The 15421-nt window shown below is 44.4% G+C and overlaps 1 protein-coding gene across 1 annotated transcript in view; it reads left to right on the top strand.

The window, feature by feature from the left end:
• The window catches only part of LOC133361331 (zinc finger protein 84-like), a gene marked incomplete at its 3' end in the record, with an annotated part of 164666 nt that overhangs the window by 132845 nt on the left and 16400 nt on the right, over positions 1-15421 (top strand). The window contains exon 3 of the mRNA XM_061580264.1: positions 14107-14432. Coding sequence (XP_061436248.1) covers positions 14107-14432 — 326 coding nt within the window. The remainder of the gene's footprint in view (positions 1-14106; positions 14433-15421) is intronic.

Below are 15421 nucleotides of genomic sequence, written 5' to 3'. Positions count from 1 at the left end.
CATTTGATCAACTCTGATAGTTGTAGGCTCTCACATGTTAAGCTCTAACATAGTGAAACATAATATTATAACCTATGAACGCTGTAAAATACTTTTAACTGTTATAGTGGGATTATAATCGGATAAGAATAATTAGAATCGCACTGTGTTCAAATTAGAATCACACTGGTGTCCTATGTATGGTAAGTGAATATGCGAACCGCGTATAGGATATGCAGGATTAGAATCGAATTACAATTATTCGAATCCCACTATTCTAATGATATTATAATACCTTGCCTCCGTGAATATGGTTATAAGTTTATAATCGTTAAATGTTTAGTGTTATCGTTTTTAGTATTACAGTTTACTTGTTATAGAGTACAGTTTATCCCCGACATACTTCGGGATTAGGGACTGGTACGTTGATGAACGATTAACTACGGGGACCTTTCCCCTCAAGGAACACGTGTTAATCGGGTAGACAGCCAAGATGCTGCCGGTTAAGGGCACACTTGTGTGATGGAGATCCTCCACCTGAAATTCTCTTAACATGTTTTTGCTAGGAACATTATAAAATAAAGAACTGACAAACATTTGTTAAAAATACGTTTTTATTAATCTGCAATAATGTGTACGTCAAAACTCGAAGGGAATATTGTCCTATGTTCACACATTTCCAGTACATTGCAAACCATTTCCGTTCCAGGAATACCAAAGCGTTAAAGTATCATTCCCCATGATTTCCTTATTAGTTCACCACATTTGTTCACTGTGCGTCTATGTTGAAGTCAAGGCCATATATCCAACGAACGCGTCATCAATGTACATCCTGAAATCAGCTATCTAAAATCGATTAAAACGAATAAAAAAAAGCTATACACTTGACAAAAAATCTTTAAAATGTTGAGTAAAGATTTACCTACACACGCATTCCAACTTTAGCTCAACAGGGACACTTAAGGACTACAATTGAACCCTCTCACAACCAGTGCTCATCACACCACTTCGGCAAGTAACCCGATAACATTACAAACCACCACTGTGCACGTCATTAAACTCTCAAAAAAACTATAAAACTAAAATGGTCAAAATTACACACAAAAGTACTCGATACGGCTTAATAGGTATAACCACATGACATAATATTTTTTCAGTCACCCCGAGCTCTCGGTTTGATCCTCGAGCCACTCCATTACATCCAGCCATCTCTCGGGATCCAACTGCATGGGATCGAAGGTGGAAACTTCTTGAGGACTCATTGCAGCACCTTGAATTTCAGCTTTTGATTTCAGTTTCCTATCATTGTGGACCTTTTGATGCCCGTTCCTGGTTGATGAGTGTGCAAATTTCTTCCCACACACAGAGCACAGGAATGGCTTCTCGCCCGTGTGTGTTCTCTGATGACTATGAAGAGTTGATGAGTCTGCAAATGCCTTCCCACACACAGGGCACAGGAATGGCTTCTCGCCCGTGTGTGTTCTCTGATGACTATGAAGATTTGATGACTTTGCAAATGTCTTCCCACACACAGGGCACAGGAATGGCTTCTCGCCCGTGTGTGTTCTCTGATGACTATGAAGAGTTGATGAGTCTGCAAATGCCTTCCCACACACAGGGCACAGGAATGGCTTCTCGCCCGTGTGTGTTCTCTGATGACTATGAAGAGTTGATGAGTCTGCAAATGCCTTCCCACACACAGGGCACAGGAATGGCTTCTCGCCCGTGTGTTCTCTGATGACTATGAAGATTTGATGACTTTGCAAATGTCTTCCCACACACAGGGCACAGGAATGGCTTCTCGCCCGTGTGTGTTCTCTGATGACTATGAAGATTTGATGACTTTGCAAATGTCATCCCACACACAGGGCACAGGAATGGCTTCTCGCCCGTGTGCATTCTCTGATGAGTTTGAAGAGTTGATGACCGTGCAAATGCCTTCCCACACACAGGACACAGGAATGGCTTCTCGCCCGTGTGCGTTCTCTGATGAGTTTGAAGAGTTGATGACCGTGCAAATGCCTTCCCACACACAGGGCACAGGAATGGCTTCTCGCCCGTGTGCGTTCTCTGATGAGTTTGAAGAGTTGACGATTGTGCAAATGCCTTCCCACACACAGAGCAATTGAATGGCTTCTTGTCTCCGTGTGCGTGGGGCTGTGGAGAGCGTCTCTGCTCCATGTGAGCTTAGTAACAGCAGCGGTGTTATCGAGTCAAAAGTACGCTATCGGCCGCAAGGATGTTTAGCGTCGAGTTTTGGATTGTGTTAACTGCTAAAACAAGAACGACACTCGCGTCTAACCGAGACGCAAAAAAATCCCGCTAATTTAACGACGAACACGTTTAAGAGTTTATCCGCGAAAATAGACACTTACTTGGAGATTCACGGTATATCGATGTCTGGAACCCGTCTGAAGATGTCGCCACGAACTCTCCCGACGCAAAGTCGTCTGACTGTCGACACAGCAATTGTGCTCGCCAGGCTGCGTTGTCTCGCGGTTGAAGGGCGAACAGCAGAGCGACGAGTCGAGCGTCCAACCTCATCAAGTTCCCTCTCGAAATGGCATTGAGCTCTGCTTCTGAGCCGCCTTATAACTCCCCCCCTCGGATCCAATCCTTTGTCTTTCAGGATTTTTGCATTCGATTGTTAATTTTGGAAGGTACAATCCGCATGTCTATTAACATACCGAAGAGTAATGTGTCCATTGTACTTCATGCATGAATATGTAAGTGCATCTCAGTGAGTAATTGTGCGCTTATTTTGAATAAATGGAAAAACTTTGTCCTCGATTTAAAGTGAATGCAGAGAAATTAGCATGTGACTTTAGAAAAGGAAGAGAGCGGCCTTCTCGACGAGAGAGTGAAACCCAATAGGTAATAGTCTTTTACAGCGTTACAATGGATAGGTTGTAGTTCATAGGTTATAATATTATGTTTCACTATGATAGAGCTTAACATGTGAGAGTGTACAATATCAGAGTTGATCAAATGCGACGATCAAGGGCGTCAATCGGGTGAGTTTGAACAGAGGCTTTAATCAAAGGCGTCATCCCATCACGGAACACCACCTCTCTGCGATTATTACAGCAACAGAAGCAACTACAGCAGCAACAACAGCAGCAAACATCACATTTCGAGGGCAACGCAGCTACTTCCGATTCTGCTGCCCAGCTGTTTGTAGTCGGGACCTGCTCTCGCAGGACCCCACACGTCTTTGGAAATGATTGCGATGATCATGTCTGAGCTCAGAATTAAGTCACTCAAGATTACTTTTTTAACCATAACTTTAGGTAGGTTAGTGTCATCGGGGCTCTGTGAATACTACTCATGAATGAAATCACACTCCTGTATGACCGACATTGTACTAATTTTGGTTGATCGAGTAGAACAAGGCACATAACATGTCCAGACGAATTCTTATCAACAACAGTGTCCTTAAATATGATGCTAAAATAAATGTTAACACTGGATTAAACGTGCACCTCTTAACCCCTCCCTCGCATTTACGACTAACAATTTGCATTTGCACATAACATACATTCAAGTACAGTAATTTGCTAAAACGACCAAATTGTCATTCTAAAATTTTAATGCCATTCTTACCCTCGACCCCCACAGTTCACATATCCGACCGTCGGTTCGATTGAACGGACAATTAACAAACATGTGTAGAGTTCCATTATAATACTTCTAATGAAATTAAAATGCCGTACCTCCGTTTATGGTGGTATAAATTATAAAACCAGTTGGTAGCTTTTTTTGTCGTTTAATGTTTAGTGTTATTGTTTATAGTGTTATCAATTTACGTGTTTTTAAGTGCAGGTGATTCCCGGTATACTTCGGTATTCTGGACCTGAACGTTGCACCGTCTCTCTCGGGAACCGTGTGGTGTGTGTAGCGAGTATCACGGGGTGGGCGGGTAGTGTGGTGATCGTGGCCACGGTCGGCACCGATGCACGACCACCGCCACCACCCCTACTGGGCGGTGGACCTGCCACCACAAAGCAGCACGCGGCGGAGGAGTGAGGCGATCGCTCTCGCCACGCGAGCGAGGCCCCCTCGCTTCCTCTTCTTTTCGTGCATCTCCACCTGCACCTCTTCCGTTTTCTCCTCCGTCTCATCCTCCTCCATCCCCTCTTCTTCATCCTCCACCACCATCTTCTCCCCTACCTCCCCCTCCTCTTCCTGCGCCACCTCCATCTTCTCCATCTTCTTCTCCTCCGCTAGCACCATCTCTTCCTCCTTCATCTCCTCCTCACCTTCCGGCACCACCATCTCCACCACCGTCTTCTCTTCCTCCTCCACCACCATTGTTTCCCCTTTGTCCGTCGTCTCCATGTCCTCCACCACGACCATCTGTTCATCCTTTGTTGTCTCCTTGTCCTCCATCTCCGTATTGTCTTTCTCCTCTCCCTCCGTGTTCTCCTCCATTGTCACCATCACAATCTCGTCCTCCTTTGCCTTCTCTTCCTCCGTCTCTACTTCATCCTCCATCTCCTTCACCTCTTCCTTCGTCTCCTTCTCCACAACCTCTGTCTTCACTTCAAAGGCCTGGACGAGTGAGGAGGAGGGCTGCGCTGGCTCAGATCTGTGAAGAGACAACACGGCACCGTTCTAGATTTGAAGCTTTCGTGACTGCAATGATTCATATTCTTAGGTTTTTTCGGTAAAGTCACGTAGGTAAAAAAACATTAAAAAGTAAAATAAAATAACATAAAAAATAAAAATCACGACGTTTCGGAGGCAACACAAGCTTCCGTCTTCAGGTGGAACCGTCACAGCCACGACAGCTGTATCAGGTAAATGAGAGATTGCAGAAGCTACCACTTCGTTTATATGATGGTTGGAGAAGGTGGTGGGGCAAGGGCCGCATACTTTTATTAATATGGTAAGGTGAGGTTTAAGACTAAGAATAGACTGCATATCAAAGGCTGAGCCTTTGTTATGGAGAGGTGCGGTTTGTGACTCAACCTGTAACAGGGAGAACACCACTAGACATGGTAAAACTGTGATGGTTGTCTGACAAACACGACACCGTTCCACCTTGCTGCTACGGCAGACATCGCCATCTCCCCATCGTCCGTGGGTGGAATGTGTGGCGGATTAATTCGAGCTGAATAGAAACAGCAATAACGACATGGCCAGTGAGTGTGCTTAGTATTGGTGCTGTCATTCTCATGGCGCCAGGCTAAGCTTGAGATAGGTGCAGCTGTGTCCCACACAGACTGCTGTAGTTTCACAGTAGTGGGTGGCGTTGCTGTGCAAATTTAGCTGAATAATTTGAAGTGACATTTTTTTGGTTCTTTCGGTAAAGTCACGTAGGTATAAAATAAAATAAATTAAATCACGACGTTTCGATTGCAACACAAGCAATCATCATCAGGTGGGAAAACCACAGCAAGAAACATTCTTGCAATAACGACATGGCCATCGAAACGTCGTGATTTAATTTAATTTATTTTATTTCATACCTACGTGAATTTACCGATATAACCAAAGAGTATGGGTCCCTGTAGTAATGAAAACTTCAAATCTAGATAGAAAATTTTCTATATGTATATTCTAATTGACCCCTTGCACATAATATCCTAAGCAAATGGCATCGATAGAGATCCTGAACGTCCACTGTGATGGAATGGGTGTGTATCTGTGTGGTCAATGCAGCAGCAATAATAGCCAGGGCGGGAAGCAAGGTCTGAACTGTAATGGTGAAGAATGAGTGCACGACCATTTGGCCGCTTCAACACATCCACGATTTCAAAAAAGTGTCCGTCTGTGATTTGTGGTCGAGAGAGCCACCTCCCTTGACGTCGAAGGCATCTCAGAGTGCATTGCATGCGATGAGCCTCTCGCATCTCTCATCTCATCGCGTTTTAAATTGGACACCCCTCTCAGTGGTAGCTGTCGCTGTGCATTACAAGGCGACTTGGCAGCTGGCCTGGAAACAGGCGATTGACAGCGAAAATCTCACGGTGGATGGAGGGTTACATGGTGAAGATATGCCCACTTCGTTATGTGGTCTAACCCAGAAACCAGTTACGAAAAATAAATCTGTCCTCAGTATAGCGGAATGTACACGTGGGGTTTGCAGTGTCTGTGAATTTTGAGAGCGCGACAGGGCTTGAGCACCTGTGCGTCACAGCAACATTGACCTGGGTTTGATTTCCACGTTCTCCGTGTAGATTATGCAGCCCCCTGTTCTGGGAAGGTTCTGCAGCTTTCTCCCTGTTACTGAACCCACACAAGCAATGTAAATCGTTCAATTTGGATCGCAAACAGTAGCAACTTTCTTGCAAAATGCGAGCAAACTTGGCAGAATCCTCCTGAAAAAAAGTCTTGAGACCGAGTAAGGCTGATTCTGCGTGAGAAGCATGGCAATAAATAACAAAAATAAACACACAGGGCGCACACGCAGAGTGCTTTACCGTGGCTCAGCGACTCCGGAGTTTGCTTTATCTTCTTGGAAGCCCTCTTCTCCAAAGCTCGGAGCTATTGGGCCCCACACAGGATTGGAGGACGTGGCGGCGGCGATGGCGGCGGTGGTGGAGGTGGTGTCAGTAGTAGTGGTGCTGCTGCTGGTGGTATCGGTCTGGAGCCATTGTCGCTCGATCTTGGCGAGGCGCTGCTCTTCCTCGAGGCGCTTTTGCTCCACAAGACGCTTCTCCTCCATCAAGTGCTCCTCCTCCTCTTGACGCTTCACCTCAACGAGGCGCTTCTCCTGAATGAGACGTTTCTCCTCGAGGAGCTTCAACTTGCGAAAGCGCCTCTCCTCAAGTCGCTTATTTTTTTTCTCAAGACGCTTCAGCTCTATGAGACGCTTCACCTCAAAGAGGCGATTCTCCTCCATGAGGTGCTTCTCTTCCTCGACCCGCTGCACCTCAATGAGGCGCTGCTCCTCGACAAGGCGCTTCTCTTCTTCCACCCGCTTCTCCTCCATGAGGCGCTTCTCTTCCTTGATCCGCTTCACATCTATGAGGCGCTTCTCTTCCTCCAGATGCTTCTCATTGAGACGCTTCACCTCGCGAAGGCGCTTCTCCTCCATGAAGCGCGTTTCTTCAAGGAGGCGCTTTTCCATGACCCGTTTCACGTCTTTGAGGATATTATTTCGAAGGCACTTCTGCTCCGTTTGGTGCTTCAACTTGGCGAGGTGCTTCACCTCATTGGGGCGCTTCTCTTCCATTGGGCATTTCTCCTTCGCAAGGCGCTTGTCCTCCTGGAGACGCTTCACTCCGCTGAAGTTCTTCACCTCCCCAATGCTCCTCTGTTCACGCGAAGATAAGCACATGCCCATTCAGACATGCACACTCAGGACACAATATATTCTTGCAGGCACACAAACATGGACGGGCACATATACAAACACAAATGCATACTGGCACATCTATGTACGGATGCAATAATGCACATTAACTCATGGAAACATGCTAGCACACGTATGAATATACACTATCACCTAATGTTATCAAAATACATGTTACATCTTCATATTCTCACAAATTCAATACACGCACTTAATGCAGTGATAGTCTACAACGATTTCATGACGATTGTTGGCAACAATCATCACGGGCAATATTTCCACAGAATGTTCCATTGTAAAGATTTGGATGCCCATAATCTGGACAAATTTTATTGCAGCTGGAATGGCAACTTCCAATCAGCTCACAGACATAATTCGTGAGATTGCCTGATATCATTCTGTCTTCATTGGTAATGAATGGCGACTTCATTTGCCTGCACGAGTGGGATATGGCATGACGTGATGGTGGAGAGATGGAGTGATGGTGTTGGGAGATGGTGTTGTGATACGGAGAGGTGAAATTGTGGAATGTTCTGGAGAGACGGTGCCTTGTGATGGTATTGACGCTTTATGAGGCTCTATGATATTGTATTGATTCTCGATTTGAAGCTTTCGTGACTGCAAGGATTCATACTCACATATGTGACATTACCGAAAAAACCTAAGAAAGAGTCACATACGTGACTTTACCGAAAAAACCTGAGAGTATATTGTATTGAGTTGGTGGTGGTGTGGTGTGATGAGAAAGGTGGTGTAAAGAGATGATGTGGTGATGTTAGGTGTAGTGATGTTTTGGTGCAATGGTGTGGGAGTGTGGAGAGAATGTGGTGTTTGACTCCCATAGACCCCATACACACCTTTGAGGAGGGATGCTCGTAACTTTGGCCTGGGAAAGGGTCCACTTCATCCATAATGTCCCCCCACGTGGTCGACTGGCGCCATGACTCCCGGGCTACGGAAAACAAAATTAATTCAAAGGACGAGTAATGTATTAGAGAACGAAGCACGTGGATATTCACACAACTAATTCTGAGATTCTTGTAATTACCTCTTAACACATAACATGACCTGCTGTTGAGAAACATTAATCACATGGCAGTAAAACTTTACAAGTCATATTTTTGTAAGCATGTTGAGATCATCAATTTCATAAAGTTGAGACCCCCGTTTAAACCAATATGGCTGAAACTCAGTTCTAAATCCATGTTGTCTGCACACTTGACCGTTACCTCTTCCCATCACCACCAAGCCACGTCCACTAAAAATAATTAATCAGGGAGCTGCCTCCTCTGCATAAAAACCACGTGCTGCAGGTAACTGGGACTTACCATCATAGTCCTCCAAGATGTCAGCCCACTTGCGTTGTCTGTCCATGTTGTTGGGAAGGAATAGTATCTGTTTGATGTTGGAGGGCCTGGGGAGGTTGTAAAAACGCTCAGATTTAACAACCTTTTGAATCACTCATCCTCTCAATTATTACATATTTGACCACTCGCTGTACCAATCAAATCACTTTCGTGCCGTTTGTTTTACAAGTCCACTCACTCGCTTGTTTGCCCACTCACGCGTGCGTCAGATCACTCACTCATCCACCCACGCGAACATGTTTATTCCAACTGCCTATTGCATTAAACATAATCGCCAGACATAACCGTGATTTTTAACCTCTAATCCAGACAAGCATGTTGATGCACAGCCCATTCGTATTAATAGACTGCTTGATAAAGGCCCCCCTATGTCTTATAGGTCATTGGGGTCAAATGACAATACTTAAATCATTTGTTATAACCCGAGAATGACGTCGTAGGTCACTTGATGTCATAGATACCGCCCATGTGGCTGTGACATCACAGATAAGAGACGTTTATGGCAGCAGCTTGGGTCTGAACTAAAAGGTAGACTCCTCCCCCGTGTTGGATAACATTCAATACATGTAATGCAGGGCACAATTATGCAGGCAATCAGAGCACAATAATTATAGACATGTTAATCATATTATATGAGATTTAAACAGGTTAGTTATGAACGTTTTAAATGTTGACTTGCTTTGGGTCTAAACAATGACAGTAACAGCAACATATCAGAGCATGCCAAGTAACCTAACTAATAGTCCTAATTTGGTTGCAGAAAATCTAAATACCAACATATACAAAAATAATGAAGCTTTAGTTTGTAGTCAAAACGTGCAGTAAAAATAAACAACACACATCGTCAACAGGGACGCTCACGATAATTGTTTTTTACCCTTCTATCTGGCAACAAAACTGACACCGTTTTAGAAGGAGTCATGTTTGCATAGACCGCAATACCTGCAGTCATAATACAAACAAAAGAACATAACTCTGATAATGTGCACTGTCCTTGAAGTTGATTGGTCCACACCCGAGACAGCTTTCCTTAGAGCCTAGTCTCACATGGGTTGGACCTGATGACGCCAAAAGGCGCACTGTAAAAAGGTGTCCGTTTTGTTGCCAGATAGAAGGGTAAAAAAACCAATTATCATATTTTTACTGGCAAATGAGGTTCCCATAGGGACGCTCACCTCGTTGACGATTCGCTCTGCAAAGGCTTCTTCTGCTGCTGCTCACTCGTGCGCATTCCTCTCGACTGCGGGTGGAGGCGTGGCTATGACGTAACAGAGGTGACGTCACTACAGCGAGGCTCCGCCCCCACGCGCTTGGCGGGCACACCACGTGGTGCAGTGCGGGTGGTTGCGTCACCGGAAACAGCAGAGCCCTCGGTTCAACATTAAACATTTGCCCCCTCGCTTTGTGCTGTCTTTGATGTCGCCGTTACTGCGGCGAGGACTGAAGCGATGCCTGGCCATCAGGCCTGGCATATACCTAGGCCTCAGGCTTCATATTTGTTCGTAGTTATTTTTTGCTTAATTGGAATTATTAACTTGCATTTCATTAATTACATTTCAAGCGTATAAACACCATCCCATTGGTTTATTTACTTTTAAATTAAGGTTTTTATTATAGTTATTGATCTGTAGTTATATTTAAGTGAGTGAGGTGGTTGTACTAAGTGTGAATTTGAGTTCCATGTAAATTATTATTGTGTAAAGGATTTGTCTGTGTGCACCTATCCTGGCAGTGGTAATATGGGCTTTTTATAATTTAGTTATTAATGAGATTGTTTATTTGTGTGTGTCTGTTATCTATGTCTGTGTCAGGTTACAAATCTATGTAGCTGTGTGTGTTTGTTAATTTATGATGGGTGGTGATGATGTTTCTTGATAATGGATGGTGGTGATGATGATGATGGGTGGTGATTATGAAGGGTGGTAATGATGATGGTTGGTGATGATAACGTGTAGTGATTATGATGGGTGGTAGTGGTGATCATGGGTGGTGGTAATGATTGGTGAGTTTATGATGATGGTTGGTGATGATGATGGGTTGTTGTGATTATGGGTGTTGATGATGGATGATTGGTGGTGGTTATGATGAATGTTGGTTGTGATGGGTGGTGACGATGGTTCGTGATGGGGAGTTGATAGTGATAATGATGATTGGTGATGATAATGGGTGTTGATGCTGATGATTATGGGTGGTGATGAGTAAATGAGCCACCACCCAATACAAAACAGCAACAGAAGTAACTACAGCAGCAACAATAACAGCAGAAACAACACATTTTGAGGGCTACGCAACTACTTCTGATTCTGCTGTTTCTGCTGCTCGGCTATTTGTAGCCAGGCCCTGCTCTCGCGGGACCCCACACATCTTTGGAAATGAATGCGATGATCATGTCTGAGCTGAGAATTAAGTGACTTAACGTTACTTTGTTTAACAATAACTGTGTGTAGGTTAGTATCTGGGGGCTCAGCGAATACTATTCATTAAATAACTCGCACTCCTGTATGACCGACATTGTACTAATTTTGGTTGATCGAGACGAACAAGGCACGTGCCATGTCCAGAATTATTTTTATTACCAATATTGTCTTTAAATATGATGCTAAACTAAACGTTAACACTGGATGAAACATGCACCTCTTAACCCCTGCCTCGCATTTACGACTAACAATTAGCATTTTACACGTAACATACAGTCAAGCACAGTAAAATGCTAATACGACAATATTGTTATTCTAGGAATTGTAATTCGATTCTAACCCTGCACCCCCCACAGTTCGCATATCCAACCCCCGGTTCGATGGAACGTTCGCTTTACATACATATGAGCAGTGTGGTTATAATACTTCTAATTAGATTTGAATACCGTACCTCCGTTTATGGTGTAATGAATTAGAATACCAGTTTATAGTCATTTAATGTTGAGTGTTATCGTTTATAGTGATACAGCTGAAGTCAAAGAGGTGAAACGGCCTAAGTGTGTAACGAATACAGATAGGGCGTCGCAGTTGGTTCGTCCACCCATCGCGCCTCAAGACTTATGTCCGTCCCCACCCGGACAGCTCATCCCCATGTCCTGTACAGCCCAAGTCTGGTGTGACCCACGTGGTGGGGCTCTCGGCAACGGAAACCGTACTCCAAAGGAAATGTGTTGTGGCGCTCACAGTTTCCTAGCCCCTGAGGCCCGGGGTGCTTCAATGATCTCCCGCGTGTGAGGAATCGGTGCCTGGAGCCCAGTCATGTTTCTCAAAAGAAGCCAGGGACCTGCCTAACCCTTCAAGGCTGTGGTGCGAACCCTTGACGGCCCGAAAGGCACAAGATTCCACCATGGGCCTTTAACGCGGTTTTAGACCCCAGGCGTCACGATATAGCAACGACGACGACGAGACAGCAACCAGCCAACACAGCCCCAAACCTCGTTCCTCCCCCTCTCTCATTCTCGGCGTGAACCTCCGCCCACACTTGGTCCCGCCTTCCCTTCTCGAACTCTCTCTATCTTGTTGTCACCACTTGTCCCTTAGTTGACGCATCACCCACCTCTATGACCTCTACCTGTCCCCGCCATGGGCGGAGCAACTTGGGGGATTTTCCCGGTGGCACCTGTAGGCAATACACCATGCCCTGTCCCCCACTGCCCATTGAAGCACGTGTTCCCGCTGCCCCGAGTTATTTTCATTAGCGGATTGCGCTCTGGTGGGAAAAGGTCCTCGTTATGAATCGTTTCGCAACGTTCAGGTCCAGAATACCGAAGTATACCGGGAATCACCTGTACTTAAGAACATGTAAACTGATAACACTATAAACAATAACACTAAACATTAAACGACATTAAAATATCAACTGGTTTTATAATTTATAGCACCATAAACGGAAGTACGGTATTTAAATCTCATTATAAGTATTAAAATCGCACTCTACACATGTGTATGTAAATTATCTGATCAATCGAACCGGGGGTCGGATATGTGAACTGTGGGGGGTACAGGGCAAGAATCGCATTCACATTTTAGAATAACAATATAATAGTATTAGCATTTTACTGTGCTTGAATGTGTGTTACGTGCAAATGCAAATCGTTAGTCGTAAATGCGAGGGAGGGGTTTAGAGGTGCACGTTTAATCCATAGTTAACATTTATTTTAGCATCATATTTAAGGACACTGTTGTTGCAAAGAATTCGTCTGAACATGGCACGTGCCTTGTTCTACTCGATCAACCAAAATTAGTACAATGTCGGTCATACAGGAGTGTGATTTCATTCATGAGTAGTAGTCACACAGCCCCAAAGACACTAACCTACCTAAAGTTATGGTTAAACAAAGTCATTTTGAGTGACTTAATTCTCAGCTCAGACATGATCATCGCAATCATTTCCAAAGACGTGTGGGGTCCTGCGAGAGCAGGTCCCGACTACAAACAGCTGGGCAGCAGAATCGGAAGTAGCTGCGTCGCCCTCGAAATGTGATGTTGCTGCTGTTGTTGTCGCTGCTGTTGTTGCTGCTGTAGTTGCTTCTGTTGCTGTTATATACGCAGGGAGGTGGTGTTCCGTGATGGGATGACGCATTTGATTAAAGCCTCTGATCAAACTCACCAGATTGACGCCCTTGATAGTCACATTTGATCAACTCTGATATTGTATACTCTCACATGTTAAGCTCTATCATAGTGAAACATAATATTATAACCTATGAACTACAACCTATCCATTGTAACGCTGTAAAAGAATATTACCTATTGGGTTTCACTCCCTCGTCGAGAAGGCCGCTCTCTTCCTTTTCTAAAGTTACATGCTAATTTCTCTGCATTCACTTTAAATCGAAGACAAAGTTTTTCCATTTATTCAAAATAAGCGCACAATTACACACTGAGATGCACTTACATATTCATGCATGAAGGACAATGGGCACATTACCCTTCGGTATGTTAATAGACATGCGGATTGTGCCTTCCAAAATTAACAATCGAATGCAAATATCCTGAAAGACAAAGTATTGGATCCTAGGGGGGGAGTTATAAGGCGGCTCAGAAGCAGAGCTCAATGCCATTTCGAGAGGGAACTTGATGAGGTTGGACGCTCGACTCGTCGCTCTGCTGATCGCCCTTCTACCGCGAGACAACGCAGCCTGGCGAGCACAATTGCTGTGTCGACAGTTAGGCGACTTTGCGTCGGGAGAGTTCGTGGCGACATCTTCAGACGGGTTCCAGACATCGATATAGCGTGAATCTCCAAGTAAGTGTCTATTTTCGCGGATGAACTCTTAAACGTTTTCGTCGTTAAATTAGCGGGATTTTTTTGCGTCTCGGTTAGACGCGAGTGTCGTTCTTGTTTTAGCAGTTAACAAAATCCAAAACTCAACGCTAAACATCCTTGCGGCCGATAGCGTACTTTTGACTCAATAACACCGCTACTGTTACTACGCTCACATGGAGCAGAGACGCTCTCCACAGCCCCACGCACACGGAGACAAGAAGCCATTCAATTGCTCTGTGTGTGGGAAGGCATTTTCATGGTCATCAAGTCTTAAGAGACACCAGAAAACACACACGGGTGAGAAGCCATTCCTGTGCTCTGTGTGTGGGAAAACATTTGCACACTCATCACATCTTCAGAGTCATCAGAGAACACACACGGGCGAGAAGCCATTCCTGTGCCCTGTGTGTGGGAAGGCATTTGCACAGTCGTCAACTCTTCAAAACCATCAGAGAACACACACGGGCGATAAGCCATTCCTGTGCCCTGCGTGTGGGAAGGCATTTTCACAGTCGTCAACTCTTAACAGGCATCAGAAGGTCCACAATGATAGGAAACTGAAATCAAAAGCTGAAATTCAAGGTGCTGCAATGAGTCCTCAAGAAGTTTCCACCTTCGATCCCATGCAGTTGGATCCCGAGAGATGGCTGGATGTAATGGAGTGGCTCGAGGATCAAACCGAGAGCTCGGGGTGACTGAAAAAATATTACGTCATGTGGTTATACCTATTAAGCCGTATCGAGTACTTCTGTGTATAATATTGACCATTTTAGTTTTATAGTTTTTTTGAGAGTTTAATGACGTGCACAGTGGTGGTTTGTAATGTTATCGGGTTACTTGCCGAAGTGGTGTGATGAGCACTGGTTGTGAGAGGGTTCAATTGTAGTCGTTAAGTGTCCCTGTTGAGCTAAAGTTGAAATGCCTCTGTAGGTACATCTTTACTCAACATTTTAAACGTTTTTTTTCAAGTATATAGCTTTTTTTGATTGGTATTAATCGACTTTAGATAGCCGATGTCAGGATGTACATTGATGACGCGTTCGTTGGATATATGGCCTTGACTTCAACATAGACGCACAGTGAACAAATGTGGTGAACTAATAAGGAAATCATGGGGAATGATACTTTAACGCTTTGGTATTCCTGGAACGGAAATGGTTTGCATTGTACTGGAAATGTGTGAACATAGGACATAATACTTATTCGGTTGGAGTTTTAACGTAAAAATTAATGCAGATTAATAAAAACGTATTTTAACACGTTTTTGTCCGTTTATTTATTTTACAATGTTCATAGCAAAAACGTGTTTTAAGCGAATTTCAGGTGGAGGATCTTCGTCACACAAATCTGCCCTTAACCGGCAGCATCTTGGCTGTCTCTCCATTAACATGTGTCCCTGGAGGGGAAAGGTCCCCATTAGAAATCTATTCGCAACGTTACGGCCCCTAATCATCAAGTATGACATGTGAACTGTAACACTATCAACGATAACAAAAATAGTTAAAATAAATAATCTATTAACTAGTTT

Source organism: Lethenteron reissneri, chromosome 72 (assembly GCF_015708825.2).
Source record: "Lethenteron reissneri isolate LAM-NWPU_2019-01 chromosome 72, ASM1570882v1, whole genome shotgun sequence".
In the NCBI taxonomy this organism is placed as follows: domain Eukaryota; kingdom Metazoa; phylum Chordata; class Hyperoartia; order Petromyzontiformes; family Petromyzontidae; genus Lethenteron; species Lethenteron reissneri.
The sequence above is the reverse complement of the archived record's forward strand: the minus strand, read 5'-3'. Positions and strand labels throughout refer to the sequence as shown.